The sequence below is a fragment of the Echinops telfairi genome, unplaced genomic scaffold (assembly GCF_000313985.2).
Source record: "Echinops telfairi isolate 266 unplaced genomic scaffold, ASM31398v2 ScPeMD7_3;HRSCAF=10, whole genome shotgun sequence".
NCBI classification, from domain to species: Eukaryota; Metazoa; Chordata; class Mammalia; order Afrosoricida; family Tenrecidae; genus Echinops; species Echinops telfairi.
The window spans coordinates 23190858-23214415 of NW_022103899.1; the positions used below are offsets into that span (position 1 = coordinate 23190858).

A 23558-nucleotide genomic window follows, 5' to 3' on the forward strand; every position below is an offset into this window, starting at 1 on the left:
TGCCCTTTGCCTCCTACTTCTTTCCTCTATTTCTTTACGCTTTCCTCCAGTCCCAATACCATGTTCAGCCTTCATTCTGGTTTCGGTAGTTCCTCGCAGTTGCCTTGCCCTTGGTCACTCCCTACCAGTCCTCCCATCCCCTCCCTACCATTGGTTTTGAACCAATTGTACAATCCTTTTTAAAAGAACACTTTTGATGATTAATTTAAATTTTAGAGTTATACAATTACCACTATCTTAACTAGGAAATTGTTCATATAAGGTTACTTATAAAAGCATGATCAAATATTTTCATGTCTATCAAGTTATTTTAGAACTTAAGTATTTTCTGATCTAGATTCCCAGGTCTTTAAGGGATTGGAACAGAGTTTATTTGCATTAGAATTAATTTAGGGAAAGATGGCCTTAACTCTTTGTTGCGACAGACATTATTTCTGAAAGCATTGTACTTTTGAAGAACCAACCCCTCCCACTCCATGTCTTATCACCTTATAGGTGACAGTTTAATTACAAATCAAAGTTCTGGTTCTACCACTTAATACTAATGCTATTATGAATAATTCTCTTAACAACTTTTCTAAACCTCAGTGTTCTTATTAATAGAAAATCACGTCCTAATTTCACAAAATTATCTAATGGGTAAAGGAGATCATACACGGGAAGTACTTGCACATGGTAAAGTGCTATGTGTCACCCTTGCTCTGGGAGAATATGTAGATGATATGTGGATTTAACCAAAGTTTTTTTTTTTGAACACTAGCTAGTAATTAAAAAGCCCTGATTGCAGAGTAGGTTATGCATAGGGCTGCTAACTGCAAGGCTAGCAGTTAGAATCCACCAGAGGTTTCAAGGGAAAAAGATGAGGCTGTCTGCTCCTGTAAAGGTTTACAGCTCTGGAAACCCATAGAGACAGTTAGTTTCAACAGTCATGAATAGTTGGAAATTGTCTCAAAGGCAGTGAGCTTAATTTGAGTGATGTAGTAATTATACAGAACATTTATTTACACAGGGAAATTTATCGATGAATATTTTAAGACTTGTGTAAAGTTTTAGATTAGTTTCTCCATGTATAATTTAAGGAATAATGGATTTTTTGATCATTTTAGTCAAACTTATGATCTTGTTTTCAACACGGTAACAGGTTTATACCTAAAATAATTCACTCAACTCATATAGTTCATTAAATTACCTATACTTATATTGGCTAAAGTGACAACCATAAAGTTTAAGGGTTAAATAACAGAAAAGTCCTGGGTTAGTCTGTATTAGTTAATCCCTTTTCAGACAATACTTTTGGATCACAAGTTAATGTTATATTCACTTTGTAGCTTATTAATAGGATCCCCTAGGTATCATTTCCCTAGCATAATCTTGGCTTAAGCTTATTATAATTTTCTTCTTTAAGAATAGTGTTTAAAACTTATTTTATAGGTTTATTAATGGTGGTACAGTTGTTAAAGTGGTTGGCTGCTAACTGAAAAGATGGACAGCCTTGAAACCCCGTGAAGCAGTTCTCCTCTGGGGTTGCTGCAAGCTGTATCAGCTCAACAGCAGTGGGTAGTGATACGATTTCAAGGGTTAGGTCACCTCAGTTGTTTTTGGTGCCTTCTTTTCATCCTCAATGGTCTTTATATGGGTGATAAATTATATAATTATCCCGTGCAAAAAGAACTTGGAGCAGAAATCAGCTGACGGAAGAATGTCGTGACTACCCCAGGAGCTAAAGTGAAAGCAGAACTTCATGTGACTAATAAAGGAAAGACAACTGCTTTTATAGGTAAACGACCTTCACTTCTACAAAGGTGAGAAAACTCCTGGTGACCCTAGACAGAGCAGAACAGCTTTTGGGTTTCAAGGTTGTAATCGTTATGGAAGCAGACTACCACATCTCTCTCCTGCTGACTGCTTGGTGGATTTGAGCTGAGGACTTACCAGTTAGCATCTGAATGCTTGACCTCTATGATGCCAGGGCTCCTAGTGGTAGTGAACAAGCACTCCTAGTTCTGAGGGCATACATCTCAAAGGCAACTAGTTTAAGACATTGGTACCGAAAAGTCTCCGAGAATGAGGTAGCTCTGTGGAAAGATGTAACTGAATTCTTACACAAACTCTATTTACGCGTTTGAAATACCGCACTAGACCAAACTATTTTATCAGTAATAAACACAATTCTTCTGGGATTACATGATCTAAGATAAATCATGTCATTGAGAATTATATTGTCAGATACCTTTACCTAGAATATATAAGATGTTTGGCTTGACATGTTTAAGATGACCCACTGACTGATATGAAAAGGTGACCTTTAGAATGAATTTGGATGTTTTCCCAAATAACTAATAATTTTGAAGAAAATTAGGGTGGATGAATCCATGGGCGTGGGTATATCGAATTTAAACCCAGATGAACGATTTTGAAATTAATTTTTAGAGAAGTATAGGGATTGAATAAATTGTGTAATATCAGGTTTATATCCCAAATCATAGAATCATTAAAAGAAAAAAATTAACAAACAAACTATCCTCTCTTTAGCTTTCTAATCATTTTTCACATCATGGCACACCCAGAAAATCATACTATTCATATTAACAAAGGATGGCAAAAGTGGAGCCTGCTTGCACTGAAGGTATCTGATCTGGGCTGAAGGGATTGATTGTATCTTGAAATATCTGTAACCCTTTCATTATGGCAACCGAGAAACTCAGGTCTACTGGAAAGTTACAGAGATAGATCAAGACAAAATGGACCTTATCAACTACCCAATACAGAGGGAAATGTACAAATTTAATCTTGTTCTGTAGGAAAGCATCAGCTAAGCATCTGATGAAGAAAGAGTTAAACTTTAATAAGGAATTCAGAGTATTTTAATTAATTTATTACTTTTTATTAGAAGATCACTTTATTGGGGGTCTTACAACTCTTCAGAGTATTTTATTTTTAACAAATAGTCACTCTTAACTAGAAACGGAAGGTTTCATAGAATTCTCATCCATTAATTCCATATGGAGATCAGTTGTTTACTTTCTATTTTGCATATGGAAATTAAAGTATAGGTCTATGAGTCAGCAATTCAGTATTTATCACACAAGGACTATAAAAGCATAGTATCAAAGTTGGATTGAAAGTTCTCCTAACGTCCAGTTCAGTCTTTTTTGGGGGGAGGGTGGGGTGGGTTATTTAAAAAATTTAAAAAAATCATTTTATTGGAGTTTCGTACAACTCATATCACAATCCATCCATCCATCCATTGTGTCAAGCACATTTGTACACTCGTTGCCATCATCACTTTAAAAACATTTTCTTTTTACTTGAGCCCTTGGTATCAGCTTCTCATTTTTCCCCCCTGCTCCCTCCCCATCTTCCTTCTGTCCCTTAAGAACCTTGATAATTTGTAAATTATTTTTTCATGTCTTACACTGACCGATGTCGCCCTTCACCCACTTTTCTGTTGTCCATTTCCCTGGGCGGGGGTCATAGGTAGATCACTGTGATCGGTTCCCCCTATATCCCCTCACCTTCCCCTTCCCCTGCCCCTCCTGGTGTGGCTACTCTCAATATTGGTTCTGAGGGTTGTTGTTTTTAAAAAAATCATTTTATTGGGAGCTCGTACAACTCTTATCACAATCCATCCATCCATCCATTGTCAAGCACATTTGTACACAAGTTGTCATCATCATTTTCAAAACATTTTCTTTCTACTTAAGCCCTTGGTATCAGCTCATTTTCCCCCTCCCCTCCTCCTTCATGAACCCATGATAATTTGTAAATTATTATTTTGTCATGTCTTACACTGTCTGACATCTCCCTTCACCCACTTTTCTGTTATCTGTCCCCCAGGGAGGGGGTTATATGTAGATCCTTGTAATCGGTTCCCCCTTTCTACCCCACCTTTCCTCCACCCTCCCAATATCGCCACTCTCACCACTGGTCCTGAGGGGTTCATCTGTCCTGGATTCCCTGTGTTTCCAGTTCCTATCTGTACCAGTGTACATCCTCTGGTCTAGCCGGATTTGTAAGGTAGAATTGGAATCATGATAGTGGGGGTGGGGTGGAAGCATTTAAGAACCAGAGGAATGTTGTATGTTTCATCGTAGCTACATTGCACCCTGACTGGCTCATTTCCTCCCCGCGACCCTTCTGTAAGGGGATGTCCAGTTGCCTACAGATGGGCTTTGGGTCCCCACTCTGCATTCGCCCTCATTCTCGATGATATGATTTTTTGTTCTTTGATGCCTGATACCTGATTCCATCGACACCTCGTGATCACACAGGCTGCTGTGCTTCTTCCATGAGAGCTTTGTTGTTTCTCAGCTATATGGCCGCTTGTTTATCTTCAAGCCTTTAAGATGCCATACGCTCGAAAACTGGGCACCATCAGCTTTCTTCACCACATTTGCTCATGCACCTGCTTCGTCTTCCAGCAATCAAGTCGGGAAGGTGAGCATCATGGAAAGCCAGTTTAATAGAACAAAGTGTTCTTGCATTGAGGGAGTAACTGAGTGGAGGCCCAATGTCCATCTGCTACCTTAATACTAAACCTATAAATATATGCACATAGCTTTATTTCCCCATCGTCATATATAAATATATTTACATATGTACATACCTGTATTTAGACCTCTATAAATGCCCTTTGCTTCCTACTTCTTTCCTCTATTTTCTTTTACTTTCCTTTTGTCCCACTATCATGCTCAGTAATTCCTCTTGGTTACATTGCCCTTGATCAATCCTACGCCTCCTATACCCTCCTTGCCATCGATTTTAGATCACTTATTGTTCCCTTGTCCCTTGATTTGTTAACCCCCACTTTCTTTCTGCCTCCTCTCTCTCTCCCATGCCTCCCCAACGGTCAGTCCCATTGTATTCCCCTTCAGATTGTTTATCCTATCTATCTTATCTAGATAGACGTGCAGAGATAATAATATGCACAAAAATAAGACAGAGCAAAACAAAGCAACAAAAGAAGACAAAACAACAAAAACCAACGACAAAAAACCCCACAAAGCCTATAAACAGTTCAAAGTATATTTGTTGACCTTTAGAAGTGTTTTCTGGTCGAGTCTCCTGTTCAGTCTTTTGAGTATATATTAATATTATCCAAACCAGTTTCTTGTAGAGACACACATTTATTTGTGTGCATGACCAAAATCATTATTTTATGATTAAACATGGCACAGATCCAGGAAAGACTGTTACATATGAGAGTTATTAATTTGTTTGAAAATATTGTACTGCCTTTTTGGGCAAAAATGTTCAAAAGTAATCTGCCATAAAAGACTAAATTATACATTTTTCCAAGAAATCAGTTGATAAAGGAAATTAAGTTCTCAGTTTTCCAATAGTTTTTCTCTCTTGACACACAACCATCTTTCTATCTCAAAATAATTAGAAATTTTGGGCAGAAAGCTTGCAAAGTTATTGCCTTGTGACTTTGGCCATTATTTGTATCATCCATATTTTAAGAAACTCTAACAGTGAATTTAAGATAATATCTTCAGAGTGGCATTTTAAAGTGTGTGTTAAGTACAAAGCTATGTTTAAAAATAATCTATAGAATGTATACTACAAAGGAGAACAGTGCGTCCAGTGGACTTCACTTAGCAAGGAGACTTTCTTCTTTCCAAACAATTGGTTTGAATAACAGGTTTTGGCCTCTAGCTAAGACATGAAAAAGGTTTGACTCTATCTTCCTACAGGAGAATTAGTAAAAAAAGTACTGCTACAAAAATCATAGAAACTTTATTACATAAAAATAGCAAAATGTGAAGCGATGCTTGCTTGACAAACCTTTCATGTTTTAAGTCTATCCATTTCTGAAGGTGGTGTTTCTACCACTTCCCAGAAGAATCCTGTGCTCTTTGATTCCCACCATGTGAGCATGGCAGTATTTGCTACTTAAGTGTGAGGAGTTAAGTGCGTTACTTTTAAATGTTCTTTGAGTCTGGGAAGAAAGACATCAGAAAGGGCACAGTCATGGCCATCGGGAGGGTGTGTACATTTTCCCAGGGAAATGGCCTTTGATGCCCTCACAGAACGGCCAGGTGAGTTGTGATAGAAAAGAGTTCCTGGGCAAAATGTCCTGACCTTTTCCTCACCAATGAAGTTTTCAAAGATCTTAAAACTTGGTACAGTGGTGGGGGTGGGGGGTGGGAATGTGGGGGTGGGTAAAAGGGAGACTATGTCAAGGAATCCAGGAAGAAAAAGAATGTTTGGAAACTGTGGTAGCAGTTGTACAACTCTGCTTGATATGAATGAACTATGGATGATATATGTATTAACTCCCAATTAATAAACCCTCCCCCAAACTTCCTTGCATATAAGTTGGCCCCTGTAATTGTTCTTTGTCCTTTGAGAAAATCCTTCAAGATTACCTCTTTGACATTCCAAAAAGCTGTTGTTATAATCTCTTAAGCTGACCTCCTTGCCTTAAATTTAACTGTCCAAGTTAATTCCCTGAAAAAACAGTTGCAATCAGAGTTTTTGAAGATACCCTACCGAGACTAAGTCAGGTTTGTGGCTGCCTAATAGCAATACTTTTTGGTTATCCTCCTATATTAAGGTTGTCAGTAAATTCCAAAGTTTCATTAGTTTCTCAAATAAAGTTAAATTCTAAGTAAGTATATATGCATATATACATTATATATATAATTTATAGAGCTCTGTGAAAGCATACTTGTATATCAATTAGCAAAATTCTAAATATCATTAATTTTTATTAACAGTTCAGGATTTGTTTAGCATTGTGTTTAACAATTTGAAGATAAAAGCATTAACTTTCTGCTCTAAAAGATAGTTATATTAAAGGAAGGTTTTTAACATCAGTGGTTAATAATTTTTACTTATAGAATAAAAACTTTGAAAGTTCATTGTGGGACATAATAGTCTACTGAAATGTCTAAAACCTGAGAATAATTAATACACAAAGGTTCTTTGTATGCTAGTATACATTCATATAATCCTACTGTTCTTATGAAACCTTTTAACTGGGAAACATACTCATTGTAATTTCCAAGAAAACACCCAGTTTTACTCACCAAGGATAACTTCAGGGTCTAAGTATTATTATTTATGCTGAATATTTATTTATACATTTACCCAGGTATAATTTTAAAAAACTATAAATGAATATTTGTACATTTAACCAACTGTATTCCATATTTGGCAGAAATAATAATAATACTTAGATGCTAAAGTTGGAGTAAGAAAGAAAGAGAAATTTTTTTAGGCTATTTCCTTTTAAAATTAAGAACATAAAATTGGGTATATTGCTAACATAAGAATAGGCCATAGGACTAAAGCATTTAAAGAACATTAGCACAGATCAATATTGGTTAATGTTACTGACATGTCAGAGTGAGTCCATTTTAAAAAAAATAAAAAACAATTCCACTAATCATTGGTACCCAAATTATATACAATTTGGTACTAAGATGTATTGTTGTAAGAAGATCCCCATATTATCTCAAAACTTAGAGAAAAAAAGTTGAACATATGCAAAGGCAAGAATATTGACAATGTTGATGGGATTCCTATTATTTGGGAAATATTATAAAAAGTATAAATACATTTGAATTATAAAAGTTATGGCAGGATCAAAATTACTGAGGAGCAGTAACAAACTAGTAAAAAATAAGTCAAAAGCATTAAATAACAAAATAGAATCTCAAAGCAAAGTGGGAGAACTAAATTAACATTAAATAGTAAACTGTATATTAAAAGGCATGAACATAAGACAAAATTCACTCAAATTAGAAATGATTCTTATTCTAAATATGAAACTATTAAAGAATATAAAACATAACATCTAAATATGTGAAGAAAATAAATAACACACAACAGAGAAAATGAAAGACACCTTACTATTCCCAATATAGTTATTATCTATGAAATGGACAAAATGTTATAGAAAATGTCACTATAGTTAAATTAATACATATAAGAATCATTATGCCATATCTACCTAAATTATTTTGTAATACTGCTGAAATTTTTGTAGAACTGCAAATTTCATAAAATGTAGACAATATTTATAGTTGGAATAAGTTAAGTATGGTGAGGTATTAACTAACCCTAAATTTCACAACGGGCAGCTTCTAGCCGATTCGTTGGAGCTGGATCTTGGTCACACAAGGATCTTTGGAAAAGAAATCTGTTGAGCTGGACTAGAGCTGCCCAATTGTCTTAATAGTGAATGCTCCATACTGTCTGTTAAGTAAAGAGAAAGAAAATATAGATCAGAGAGAATGAACAACAAAATGAGAATAAGTTAGGATAGATAAATGAGTCTAGAATAGCAACCAACATTTACGAAATACTTGCAGAATATGTGTTACCAATGATAGAGGAAGGAGCCCTGGCAGCACAGTGGCTAAGTGCTTGGAAGTTCCGTGGTTAGAGCCCATCAGTTACTCTGTGGGACAAAGATGTGGGGCAGTCTGCTTTCATAAAGAGTAATCCAAAACACCCAAACCAAACTCAGTGCCTTTAAGCTGTTTCCAACTCATCGGGACCCTACAGGACGGGCAGAATTGCCCCTGTGGGTTCCCAAGACTGTAACTATTTATGGGAGTAGGAAGCCTCATCTTTCTCCTGTGGAGTGGCTGGTGGATTAGCAGCCCAATTGTAGAAGATTACAGATTCTGTAAAGATTACAGTCTTGAAAACCCTGTGGGGGAGTTCTACTTTGTTTGAGAGGGGGTTATGTTAAAATTTAGTTGACAGCAACATTAAAATTTTTTAAAAAAAATTCTAGTGTTCTAAAGTGAGAGCTAGGATGGAACAAGAACTCAAGTAAGGATTGGTCTTTGCTCTGAGAGTTCAGTCTCTATTAAACAATCTCTGTGATATAGCCTAAATGTTCAGTGTATAGAAATGAATAGGTAAGCACAGATTACAAGTGAGCTATGTATAACATTTCTATTTTTGAAAATATTTTTTATTAAAAAATCTTTTGCTTTTATTATTTATTTATAATCATTTTATAAGGGGCTCATACAACTCTTATCACAATCCATACACACATCAATTGTGTAAAGCACATTTGTACATTCATTGCCCTCATCATTCTCAAAACATTTCCTCTCCACTTAACCCCCCGACGCATTGTCCTCATTTTTCCCCTCCCTCCCCGCTTCCCCCTCCCTCATGAGCCTTTGATAGTTTATAAGTTGTTATTTTGTCATATCTTGCCCTGTCCGACGTCTCCCTTCACCCACTTTTCTGTTGTCCGTCCCCCAGGGAGGAGGTCACATATAGTTCCTTGTAATTGGTACCCTTTCCTACCCACTCTCCCTCTACCCTCCCTGTTTCGCCACTCACACCACTGGTCCTGTAGGGCTCATCAGCCCTGGATTCCCTGTATTTTCAGTTCCTATCTGTACCAGCGTACATCCTCTGGTCTAGCCAGACTTGCAAGGTCAAATTCGAGTCATAGTAGTGGGAGCGGGGAGGAAACATTTAGGAACTAGAGGAAAGTTGTATTTTTCATCGTTGTTACATCGCACCCTGACTGGCTCATCTCCTCCCCGAGACCCCTCTGCAAGGGGATCTCCAGTGGCCTACTAATGGGCTTTGGGTCTCCACTCAGCACTCCCCCCATCATTCACGATGGTAAGATTTTTTGTTCTGATGATGCCTTATACCTGATCCCTTCGACACCTCGTGGTTGCATAGGCTGGTGTGCTTCTTCCATGTGGGCTTTGTTGCTTCTGAGCTTGATGGCCGCTTGATTACCTTCAAGCCTTTAAGACCCAGACGCTATATCTTTTGATAGCCGGGCACCATCAGCTTTCTTCACCACATTTGCTTATTCGCCCACTTTGTCTTCAGCAGTTGTGTCGGGAAGGCTAGCATCATAGAATGCCAATTTAATAGAAGTATTCTTGCGTTGAGGGAGTACTTGAGTGGAGGCCCAATGTCCTTCTGCTACCTTAATACTAAACCTATAAATATAGGCTCATAGATCTATTTCCCCATCCTCATATAAATATATTTGTATATGTACATGTCTTTATCTAGACCTCTATAAATGCCCTTTTCCTCCCAGCTCTTGAAAATATTATTACATGGGTTTCAAAACTTGTTAAAAGGGAGTAGAAACGGCTTCATGCTCTTAAAACAGATATACAATTGGAATTGTCCTTGACAGGACAGACATATACAAATAGGTACCAAAGCCTTATAATCCAGAATTTTTCTGTATACTTTTGTGATCTAGGATATGTGTGTGTGTATATGTATGTGTGTTAAGATTTGTTTGGAACTAAGAAAAAATCTAGTCGCTACTGGATCCAGGTCAACTCCTAATTTAGGAAACCAAATTGTCCTAAGATAATAGTTTTTATTTTAGAGAGGTTACAAAATTTCTAGATAGGTTCCAGTATCTCTAGAGCAACACTGTCCAAGGGAACTTTTGGGTTTGATGGAACATAAGCCATATGTGTCTATTTAGCACTTGAAATGTAGCTAGTGCACTGGAGAGACTGGATTTTTAATTTGATTGAATTTCAAGCTAAAATTAAGTAGCTTCATGTAGCAAAGTGGTTACTATTTTGGATATTATGGTTCTATGGAATCAAATTTGACTGGTTAAGCTCTACATACTGGCTTAAATTTCATACAGTAAAAGACCTTTCCTTTATAGTAAAAGTGATTTCCTACCTCATCTAGTTAATAGTTATTGATACATTCTTTGTCTAGAATACTGGCTAGTTGCTTAAAAATATTTATTAACAGAATGCAATCTATGTCTGCCAATGACCCATAGTTTACTGTCTGTAACCCAATATTTTCTGGTGCTCTCAGAAGTGAAGTCAAACTGTGCTCTGTATGTGGAATTTCTTGGTTGAGTACTCATGGGCCTAGAGAGAAAAGGGCACAGATCTAGTTGCTTCATTACATCAATGAAATATACACAAACAAATTTAGGTTGATAATATGGGAAAACTAAATGGAAGAGTAATATTTCATGTTAAGGAATTAAGAGCATAGGTATTGAAAGAACTGATAAAAAGGGGAATAAGTTAAAAAACACATTTTGAATGAAATTCAGACTTTATGCAAGATTAACGGGTGGAAGGCAGTTGTGGTCAGTGGCAGAATTCTCACCTTCATGTGGAAGTTCCAGGTTTAATTTTCAATAAATGCACCTGAAGTGCAGCTGCCACCTGTCTATCAGTGGAGTTGCATGTTTTTATTATGCTTAACAGGTTTCAGTAGAGCTAAGATGAACTAGGAAGAAAGGCCTGGTGATCTATTCTGAAAAATCAGGTAAAGAAAACCCTGTGGATGGATCACTGTGGTTCAATCCCACTGTGCTCTTCAAGAGTCAAGGGCTACTCAACAGTCGCTAACACCACCAACCAGGGTAGGAATGGGAGAAGGTGGAGAAAAATTGAAGAAATATATAGTAATTCCATTATGCAATAAATAAGACTTAGGCAAAGGGATTTAGTAGTGGAAAGAGAAATGAATGTTAGTGTTATCAGACTTTTAAACAAACAACAAAAGGACATAAAACAGCAGAAAGTAGATCACAGAGATATTTGATAAATCACTCGTTAGCTTAATTTTTTAGAAGATGGGAAAACTAACATCTGAGAATAAGAATTAATAAATGATGTATTCATGATTTTTAGGCCTGTTCCTGGGGTTATTTAGGGCATTGATTCAGAAAATTGCATTTGATAAGACTGCACCAGCTCTAGTTTCTTAGATAAGGTATTCCACGATATGTTTAGTTATTAAGTCATACTAATTTATTAATTTATCATCTTACTTTTAAATATGAGAAGTCAGACCCAAAAATTATATAAGAAGACAATAAAGGTAAGAAAATTTAAAAATAATTTGCTATTAAGGGACTTCCAAGGGCTAGTTGGTTACACATTGAACTACCAATCATAAGGTCAGTGGTTCAAACCTGGTAGTCACTCTGATGCCTTTAAGACATTTAAAGGCTTGGAAACCCTAAGGTGCAGTTCTCTCCTATAGGGTCACTAGGAGTTAGAATCAATTAGATGGCAGATTTTTTTGTTTCTGAATATGATGCTGTGCAATACATACAGAGACTATAAGTTGGGTTTTGCAAAGCCAGAACCCAGCTTACGATGAGTGGAAAATAAAAAAGAAAACGGAAAAGACACATATATGGAAGGTGTGAGGGAAATTCAGACTGTAAAAAATGTAAGACTTCATTGCAATTTTCACAAATAATTTAAAGATCTAGATTTTCTTCAAATTATGCAGTAAACATTTCAGAACACATTTTAATATATCAAAGTCAATGGATAATTCCTATTAGATGTTTCAGAGCTGAGGTTGACTCCAAGCTTCTCTATAAGAAAAATTGGAACTTCTGTGCATTTCTGAAGCTGTAAACCTGTATGGGAGCAGAAAGTCTCATATTTCTCTTGCAGAGCAGCTGATGGGCTTGGATAACTGACCTTGTGGTTAGCAGTCAAGCATACAACCCACTGTGCCATTAGGGCTCTTTACTTATTGTACAGTAACTCTCATTTCCGGCTTCCTTGAAGATAAAAAATTGGAACTGGCTACTATTCAGTTTCTAATAAAGGTGAAGTGATACTTGAGGAACATTCCAAGTTCATGTAATTTGCACCATTCAAATATATCGTTGGATCAAAGGACACCAAGCAAAGTATAACTTGACCTAAGTATTTAGTACAGCACAAACTACTTTAAATAAAGCTAGTGTACACTTCCTCTATCGAAGGCTAGCTAACCCTACATTAAAATATTTTGATTTTTTTATGGGTGAGCAGAGTGAAGAGTAGTATACAGCATATATTCTGTGTCTCAAAAACTAGAGGTGAGAAGGGGAAAACTGATGCTTTTTTGGAACCAGCAGGTCAAATATATCCAGAAACAGTCTAACATTTGAGGCCAATGTGTTGGCCAATGCAGTCATCCTATGACTACTGTTGTTAGTTGCCATTGATTCTAACTCATGGAAACCCCGTGTTTTGCAGAAAAGAGCTCCTCTACAGAGTTCTCTTGGAGATAATCTTCTTGGCTGCAAAGCAAGACAATGCCTGCTTTCCACGGTACAGCTGGTGGGCTCAAACTTTAGGTTGAATGTAAACTGTGTACACTATTTGGAGATCTATGTTTGCAAAAATCAAGCCAACAAACCAATTCACTGCTATCAAGTCATTTTGACTGAGACCCTGTAAGGACTAAGTAGAACTGCTTCTGTGGGCTTCTGAAACTAACTCTCTATGGGAGTTACATCTTTCTCTCTGGGAGTGGCTAGTGGTTTTGAACTGCTGAGTTTACTGTTAGCAGCCCAAAGTGTACCCAACTACACCGCTAGGGCTCTTGATGGGATCCATGGTAAATGAGGAAGAAATGTATTTCTGAAAGATCAAACTAAATATAAGAGGGCCAGCCTCTTTGATTAATAAAACTTGAAGGCAGGCTAGTTGATAGTGTTGAATTAAAAAAAAAATTAGGAGGATAAAAAATGGGACAAAATCTTAAGAAGTCATCAATTCTAAGAAGTCTTAGATTAGTAGTTTGAATAGATTTCAATACTGGAAATAATTTTATATGAAACAAAATATGATTAATAAAATTTGAAGGCAGGCTACCTTAAATGCAGTGACTAAATTAACTCTATATGGCAGAAGTAAATTATTATGGATTTATCCTTGATTAGAATGAAAGTTATTCAGAGATGACAAAATTAACAAAATCGTTGAGAGAAACAAAAAAGCTTTAGATACTAGTATTTTTTTAGACCAGAAAGCAGGGGATTAACTACTATATATGAGTTTAGATATAGCAGGGGTGTCCCCAATCCCAACTACGTGGACACCCCTCTCCCCTTTCCCAGGAGAATGCATGCACTACAGAGGACAGCACTAAAGTTACAGCTCAGGGAAAGGGGCGCATCTGATCAGAGCACACAGGAGCAAACGTAGAGGAAAGGAGAGACAGTGGAGCACATCTTGGCCCACCAAGCCTCAAGGACGAGATTCCTGCTCAGAGCAGCCAATGCAGAGAGGACCATAGGGGTGGCCCCACCACGAGACAAAACATCCGTGACCGACCCATATCAATACAAGGGACAACACTGGAGGCACAGTGCTGGAATTGTGCCCAATCTGACCCCACCACACTGGGCAAAACACTAAGCGTGTGCAACAGAGCAACAAGGGGAGGAAAGCAATGAAGTCCCTGGGGAATACTAAAAATAGACTTTGGGGCCAGGGTGTGGCACCCCATCAGACTCGACCAGAAAACACTCCTAAAGGTCAACAACAAACAGACCTGGAACTATTTATAGGTTTTTTTTCTGTCATTGTGTTTGTTTGTTTTTTGCTTTGCCTTGTTTTTGTGCTTATTATTGTCTCTGCATGTCTATCTAGATAAGATAGGCGGGATAAACAATCCGGAAGAGAAAACAACGGACCCACAGTTCCAGGAGGAACTGAAGAGGGGAGGGGAGGAAAGGAAGTGAGTGTTAACAAACCCAGGGACAAGGGAACAACAAATGATCTAAAATCAATGGCAAGGAGGACATAGGATGCCTGGTAGGGCTTGATAAAGAGCAGTATAACAGAGAGGAATTACTGAAACCCAAATGAAGGCTGAGCATGATAGACAAGAGGAAAGTAAAAGGGAATAAGAGGAAAGAACTAGGAGGCAAAGGGCATTTATAGAGATCTAAATACAGGCATATACATGTATAAATATATTTATATATAACAATAGGGAAATAGCTCTATGTACATAAATATATTAAGTATCAAGGTAGCAGACGGACATTAGTCTCTACTGATATACTTCCTCAATGCAAGAACACTTTGTTCTAATAACCTGGCATTCTGTGATGCTCGGTTCCCCGACATGATCACTGAAGACAAAATGAGTGCATAGTAAATGTGGTGAAGAAAGCTGATGGTGCCAGGCTATCAAAAAGATATAGCATCTGGGGTCTTAAAGGCTTGAAGATAAACAAGCAGCCATCTAGATGAGAAGCAACCAAGTCCACATGGAAGAAGCACACCAGCCTGTATGATCACTAGGTGTCGAAGGGTTCAGGTATCAGGCATCAAAGACCCAGAACAAAAAATCCTATCAATGTGAATGAGGGGGCATGCACCATGGAGACCCAAAGCCCATCTGTAGACAATTGGACATCCCCTTACAGATGGGTCACAAGGAGGAGATGAGCCAGTCAGGGTGCACTATAGCACCATTGAACCATACAACTTTCCTCTAATTCTTTAATAACCCCCCCACTATCATGACCCCAATTCTACCTTACAAATCCGGTTAGACCAGAGGATGTACACTGGTACAGATAAGAGTTGAAACACAGGAAATCCAGGACAGATAAACCCCTCAGGGCCAACAATGTGAGTAGCGATACCAGGAGGGTAAAAGAAGAAGGTGGGGGGGATATAAGCCCCTTCCTGGGGGATGGATAACAGAAAAGTGGGTGAAGGGATATATCGGTCAGTGTAAGACATGAAAAAATAATAACAATTTATAAATTATCAAGGGTTTGTGAGAGAGGGATGGTGGGGGAAGCTGGGATAAAAATGAGGAGCTGATACCAAGGGCTCAAGTAGAAAGAAAATGTTTTGAAATTGATGGCAACATATGTACAAATGTACTTGACACTATGGATTGTGATAAGAGCTGTATGAGCCCCCAATAAAATTTTTTAAAAATTAGATATATAAGAAAATTAGCATTTCCATAGATTAAATATTCTTCACCAAATATAATAATGATGACCAGGGACTGCCAGAAGAAATACAATGAGAATGCACCTTAGAAATAAGGCTAGTGAGACTTTGGCTTGCTTTCTTTGGGCACATCATGCAGAAATTCCAATTGGGAGAAAAGGACATCACGTTGATAAGGAAGAAGGTCAGTGAAAATGAGGGAAACCCTCCATGAGATGGACTGACACAGTAGTCATAACATGTACTCAAACAGGCTGGCACTCATGAAAATGGCACAAGATCCTTCTGCTATACAGGATACCAGGAGTCAGAGCAGGTTAAATGACAAATAACAACAATGAATATTTATGCACTAGTTAAAATAATATTTAAATGGAATCTATGCTTATTCTATAAGGCTAAGTCAAAAATATTGCTCCTCAGTTGTAATTCATACATATGTTTATTATAAACCAAACCTGTTTAAACACAGGTCTGAGATTAATGGGTAACTGCAGATAATTTCTCTTGATAATACACTTATCTTAGTCTCTGTAAAGTGCCTTCATAAAAAGGATACGTTTTACATGGAAAATAAACAATTTTGAGGTCAGGCCTAATACAGCATTTATAACAAAACTCACCTGGCTTAGCATTTGCAATTTTAAGTGAACATCGTGGCCTCAGCAAACTTTTAGTTTATGGGTGCAAAAAGTATTTTGAGATCAGTCAGCTCAAAGTGCTGATTTTTCTATCAGTATTTTAAGCATCACGAAACCAATAAAGAGGCTCTTCTGGAATGAATTTTAACAGGACAAATCCAATATGATCCAGAGAGCAAAGTCCAATCCAAACAGTGGCTTCTGAGAGGATCTGTTTTGACAGGTACATTTCAGGCAGAGAGGCAGGTTAGGAGACTATAGCAACTGCTGTTTGAGATGCCAAAGGGGTAAGCCTGACACATTTTCTTGAAGGACACAAGGCAATCACAGGACACAAGGCACAAGGCACAGGACACAATCTTGAAGGACACAAGGCAATCTTATAAAGAAGTTTCCCGATAGGTGAAAACTGCATCGGTGAGAAAAAGGCCAGGAAAGACGTGCTGAGGAATGTTTCCCATGAAGACAATGCACTTGCTCAGAGCTGTCCTATGAGAATTTAATTGGGGCACTTTATCCTATTTCCCCTACAGCCCCGATCTTGCCCCTTTTTCAAGCTTCATTTTCTGCCTCAAACCCCAACACATCTCAAAGGAGCATAATTTGGGTCCCTCATGGATGACAAAAGTGCCACTTTGGCATGATGTAAATTGAAGAGTTCAAAATTCTTTGAGGAGAATGTTACAGAGGTGGACACACTGCCTTCAGAAGTATATCAATGTAGATGGAGGAAGTGTTGAGAAACAACTGTTTCACAATTTGATATTTTAAAATAAAGGTTTTTATGGCTTTGTAGCAATTTTTTAAAACTTACCCTTAGATGTCTTACTATCAGAAAAGTTGAGTTGCTATCTAGGTAAGTCTGTTTGCCAATAAAACAAAAACAAAGAGTTCTCATATAATACTAAAAGGTTTGTTTTTAAAACTCCCAAGGACTTGACTTTTTAACCTGCAGAGCACTAATGCTTGCTATGCATCGCTACATTTGTGAGAATGCCTGTTGCAGAAACTGATTTACTTGATATGGAAAAGCATACTCATATTTGCCCTCTGTGGCTTATATTACTTCTCACCAACCTGCCGCCTGGGGCACGGTTCATTTACCCGGAATACTCTCCACTAGTATGGAAGACTGAGAGGCTTTCTAGCATTTGGAACACGTAGCTACAGATATTTCTCTTTGTAAAAAGTTGTTAAAAGCAAGGTAAAATGATTATAATACAGAGTTCCTGAACTGTTTCTGTGTGTATGTGCATGCCATTGACTTTTCGAGACTCCTGACAACTATGAAACCCCTTGTTAAAATAATGTTATTAAATTAATAAAATAAAATGTATAGAATTATAATGGAAACATATTATATTGTAAAACACTTTTTCCATAGACTCTTCAGAATTCTTGAACCAGATTAATTGCAGAATTTTTGCATCTCTTTTCCTTTAATGCAAGATTAGATGTTAATGACTGAAATAGTGATCATTCTATCACACCATTAAGTATTAGAATGTCACTCTTTTGCTACAAAGACAGTGCTTCAGCCTGGACTTGTACACTATTATCATTAACATTTCAAGTATTAAAAAAACATGACACAATACTCCTATTAACTTATGTTTAGTTACTCTAAAGTTCAGATTTCAACATCTCAGGAAACTAAAGACAACAAAATGATGCTCTTAAGAGCAGCAATTAAATTCTACACATAAAAATCCTAATTATTTTTTCCCCCTAATCTATTTATTTAAACACTTTATTGAGGGCTCTTACAGCTCTTATAACAACCCACACATCCATTGCATCAAGGACATTTGCACATACGCTGCACCATCCTTTTCTGTTGGGTCCTTGGTGTCAGCTCCTCTTCCCTCCTTCTCCCCCTTGTGGCACTTCATACATTATAGATGATGATTATTTTTATATCTCATACCGACCACTGTCTCCCTTCCCCCATGTTTTCTGTTGTTCATCACCCTGGGTGGTAGTGGGGAGCAAATCCGAATTCTTTAAATCTGTCAGTGACTCTGATTGAGCTGAAAAATACTACTACTTAAATGCATTGAGATGAAATAAATACAGGTGATATGAACTTCCATTTCAGTTTAAAATAAGAACTCTTTAAACAACACATAATATTCCCTTTCTAAGAAGATAGGAATATGAAAATTGTCAAATATAACAGCTATGGGAATCAATGATTGATAATTAAGTCTTTATAGAGTGGCTGCAAAAAAAAGGCTGGACCATGACAACTGTGGGGATGGCACAGGCCAGGCAGTGTTTTCTTTCATTGTGCACGGGGTAACTGTGAGTCAGGGTCACTGTTGAGTGACTCAATGGTACCTAACAACATGGTTTTATTACAATGATATCCATATTTCACTGTGTTCACGATGAGGCACATCCTCATATAATTATACTATTACATATGAGAAACCAAGAGTTATGATTCTGGGCTGGAACCTTAATAATTTTTATTACTTCTCAAAATAGAGATATTGGCTTGATTTCACTGAATGTCCATGGAATATATTTCTTAATGTAACATTGTAGTACATTATAGAGTTCAATCTGAATCCTAGAGCAGATCTAGTTGCATTTTCTTCATTAATTTTTTATTATTTTAATAAAATCAAACAAAAAAATTAACTCGGGTGTTGCTAGTTTCAATAAAATCTACATGCAGGCTCTGCTTTTGCCATAGTTAAAGCTGACAGCCATTGACTGCTGTAGAGCAGCGATCACAGTAAGAAGAGACTATGGGCTGAGGGCTTCAACAGAGTTAAGTGTAATCTTGAAAGTGAGGTAATTGCCTTACTAACACTTCTAATGCTAACAGAATGATATTAGTTGTTAAATCTAATGTTTACTAAATGATTAATTGAACTGAAAGTGAAGTATTACTTAGGGCTTGTCTTATTGAGAGTTCCAATGCTTCGCCTATGCAATGGACAACTTATTTTCATGAATTGTAGAAGTAGCTAATTGGAAGCCTATGATTCATTTTGTGTTCTGGTCCAAAAATAACATAAATATCCAAAATTTATACTTTCAGAAGAGAAAATTTGGAAACTTGAAATAAGATTGATGAAAAACAAAAACAATGGAAACAAGCATCTTACTTTAATTGGTTCAGGCTGCATCACAGGTGCAGGCATAGCAATGGCACTTGGAGCATAAACCTGGTGATACGTGGCTTGAACTCCATGATCGGAATAAGGCTATTCCAAAAGAGAAAGAAATAGAAATCCGCATTGCTTTTCATTTATTCAAAACATTCTTTCAACATTTGTAATATATTAGGCAAACTGCTTCAAAATAGAGAATCACAAATGAAAAACATATTTCCTAGTTTAATTTATATTTTAAAGTACTGGTTCCCAAATTTATTTGGCCTACCATCCTCTTTTTAAAACCAAAACCAAACAAAACTACGCACCCCCCCCCACCACCCTCCCCCGGCAATTTAAAACTTTGTACTATAACCCATAATCCAGGATAAAGTGTTGGCATCTGCTTTCACCGCTTTCCTGGATCATTACAAAAAGCCCTGGTGGTGTAGTGGTTACAGAATGGGCTACTAATTGCAAAAGCAGCAGTTTAAAACCACCAGCTTTCCTGTGGGAGAAAGACAAGGCTTTCTACTCCCATAAAGTTTACAGTCTTGGAAACTCACAAGGGCAGTTCTACCTTGCCCTAGAGCAGTGGTTCTCAACCTTCCTAATGCCATGACCCTTTAATACAGTTCCTCATAAAACTATTTTCGTGGATACTTCATATCTGTAATTTTGTTAGTTATGAACTGGGCGACCCTGTGAAAGGACTGCAACCACCAGGTTGAGAGCCGCTGCCCAGCATGGTCACTGTGAGTGGACGTTGGCTCAATGGCAGTGAGTCTGGGTTTAGTTTGTCTGGATCATTCCAGCACTCCCCAGGGACAGATATCACCCACTTTGGGAAACAGTGGTTTAGAGAAATACACAAACTGGAAAAATTAATAAAGTCATGTGAAATGGACAGCAATGCCTGGGAGAAAAGTACTATTTGATTTAGCTTAAGAAAGAGGGTCATCAGGAAATATTTCCCAGTGGAGTTTATGTGAAGAATTAAGAAGGAAGGAATAGTATGAGCAAGGCATAAAAGCAGGAGAGGCCGAGGGAACGAGTAAAGTCACAGAAACAAGAACACAGTTCACTTGGGAAATCTACTTGGGTTGTTTGATGTGGCCGTTTGGTTACACACTAAGGGACAATTGAAAAACAAGGATACAGAGCACAGGAAAGAAATATATCATGTAAAAGCAGACTTGTAGTTTTCCACCAGTTAGGGTTACCATTTGTTGTGATATAGAGGATAAGAAACGTTTGAATTTTATGTAATTGTGAGGAGGTTAGAAGCGAGGGGAGAGGGTTCAGAGAAGGGGCAAGAAGTGACGTAAAATATGAGGCATTTGTAGGACTTCCAGTAGAATTTCCTATGGAGTGACAGGTAGATGGCTCCAGAGTAGCACTGTCCAATGGAAATATACTGAGAGCCATATATGGAATTAAAAAATTGACAGTAGACACATTAAAAAGAAACAGGTGAAACTAATTTTTGACAATATATGAGGGGGTACCCCCCTGAAAAAAAAACCCAGAATTTTTTTCAAAGCCATGTATTTAATTAAAAAAACACACCTTATCGCCCCTCAAAGTACTATTAGACTTAATACATTTGTCAAATCTGTGATTCCAATCCTGGAAACATTTTTCAAACGCATCTATTTGGATGGCTGACAGCATCTCCCTCGTTTTTTTCTTCACCTCTTCTATGTCATCAAATTGCTGTCTTTTCATGTCCCTCTTCATTCACAGAAACAAAAAGAAGTCACATGGAAAGAGGTTAGGTGAGTAAGGTGTGTGGGATAAGAGGCAAGCTGTTTTTGCCAAAAATTGGTGCACTGAGATGCTATGTGAGCAGGTGCATTGTTGTGGTGGCAAAATCAGTACCCTGTTGGCCACAGATCAGGCCTTTTTTGTCACACACTGTTACACAATCTTTTCAGAATCTCTAAATAGAAAGCTTGATTAACAGTCTGACCTGGTGGAATGAACTCCAAATGCACTATCCCCCTCACATAACGACAAAAAAAAAAGCTCACTGTCTTGATTTTTTATTTCACTTGATAAGCTTTTTTTTTAGCGAGGTGACAATGACATCATCCAATGGCTTGATTGATGTTTGCTTTAGGGGTCGTAAGCATAGCAGCATGTCTAGTCACCAATAATGACCTTGGAAAAAGTCTGGATTGCTAAGGAGCTGTTCCTTCAAAGCACAGCATGCTTCCACTCGACACTTTTTCCTGGGTAGTCAGAACCCAAGGCACAATTTTCATAGGGACCCTTCTCATCCCAAATCTTCCATTAAAATTCGCTGAACGGAGCTTCCAGATCATCCAGATAATTTCCCCATCTCTTCAATGGTCCGTCATTGGTCTTTGAGCACAAGGGCATGTATTTTGTCGACATTTTCATCTGTTCGAGAAGTTGAAGGATGTCCAGAATGATGTTTGTCATCAATCAACATTTCACTTTTGAAATGAGATAACCATTCGTACACTCGAATGTAGCATTGTGCTTGTAAGTTGTGTTCAACATCACAACAGTTTCTGTAGCATTTTTCCTGAGCAGGGAACACAATTTCACAGCCGTAAGCTGTTCTCTTAAATCGATTATCACAAAAAACAAGGTTTGAGCAAAACTACTTTTTTGAAAAAATTCACTGTGACCAGAGAACCTCCCCAGACGACGCCACTGGGTGCACTTACTCAGAGTGTGTTGCTGGATACTTACCCACCAGGAAAAATGTGTACTGCGAAAGCTCTGCCCAGCAGTTTTTTTCTGTCTTCTTTTGGGTACTCTCTCAAATTTTATGTACACCAATATATTAAAAATACCACTTCAAATTGTTAGCAATATAGATATAATTGACGTATTTATATATTTTTATTGTTTTATTTTGCACTTACGACAAATCTCAATTCAGACTAGCATATTTCAAGTGCTCTGTAGCCACATGTTTTAGACAGTGCAGGTCTAAAACTCAGGAAAGAAGTTGGGGCTAGAGAAATTGGTATACTTGTTAACAGCAGAGTGAGAATATAGGGTGAAAGAACAGAGAACATATGAAACCCTAACGAACATAAGATCAGATTACAAACAAAAGTAAAAGGATTTCCAGGAAAGATCAATAGCATTGAAGAAATTCACTAAGTCCAATGTCTCTGATAGGTCAAGTAAGGTTGAAAAAAAGAGAATTTGGCAGTTATGATGTCATTAGTAGTGTTTATCAAAGGTCGTTTCAGCCAGAGGTAATGAAGCATACTTCAGCAGGAGAAAGGTGAATGGGTAGTGTGGAGGTAGTGAATGTAGACTGCTGTGTGCTGTTGATTCTGACTGAACCAAATATAATAAACTGGAACTGCCCTATTGGATTTTCTAGGCTGTACTCTCCAGGTCTTTTCCCCCATGGAACCACTAGTGGGCGCCAACGCCTGAACTTCCAGTGTCACCGAGGCCCCTGGATATAGACTTTTTTTGGGCATTTGGGCATTGATAGGCATTGTGTAAAATAATAATAACTGCCTCCTACAAGGTGTTGGGATGGTGTACAGGACTTGACTACTAGTTGAAAAGTTTGAGGTTCAAACCCACCCAGAGGCTTGTCAGGAGCAAGGCCTGGAGAGCTGTACTGAAAGGTCACAGTTACTGAGAACTCCATGGAGGGTGGCTTCACTTTTCACACAGGAGCCAGAATGGGCTCAACAGCAGTGGGTTTCCTTTTGGCTAAAAGAGGAAAAAGAACTAGCAAGTAGTCTAAGAATGGATGTGGCTTCTTTCCATCCTCTCCTAATTCTGTCAAGGAAAGAGAAAGCTGAAGAAAAAGACGAGGAAATATCCCAGAAAACAGAGGGAAGATTCAGATAAATATACTTAAAAAAAAAACAATATTAAGGAAATTACCATATACACTCAAATATAAGCCGGCTTGAATATCAGCTGAGGCATCTAATTTAAAAAAAATCATTTTATTGGAGGCTTGTACAACTCTTATCACAATCTATATACACATCTATTGTGTCCAGCACATTTGTACATTTGTTGCTATCATTATTCTCAAAACATTTGCTTGCTATTTGAGCCCTTGGTGTCAGCTTCTC

General features: G+C 37.6%; 1 protein-coding gene across 3 annotated transcripts in view; it reads right to left on the reverse strand.

Moving 5' to 3' along the window:
* Positions 1 to 23558, reverse strand: part of BOLL (boule homolog, RNA binding protein) — a 69841-nt gene that overhangs the window by 5924 nt on the left and 40359 nt on the right. For 2 of the 3 annotated variants that reach the window (XM_045295013.1, XM_004701521.2), the window contains 2 exons: positions 19480 to 19578; positions 8070 to 8205 (listed from right to left, as the gene is read on the reverse strand). In XM_045295013.1, the coding sequence (XP_045150948.1) occupies positions 8182 to 8205; positions 19480 to 19578 (123 nt within the window). In that variant the 3' untranslated portion in view covers positions 8070 to 8181. The remainder of the gene's footprint in view (positions 1 to 8069; positions 8206 to 19479; positions 19579 to 23558) is intronic. The other variant, XM_045295015.1, reaches the window with a different exon arrangement.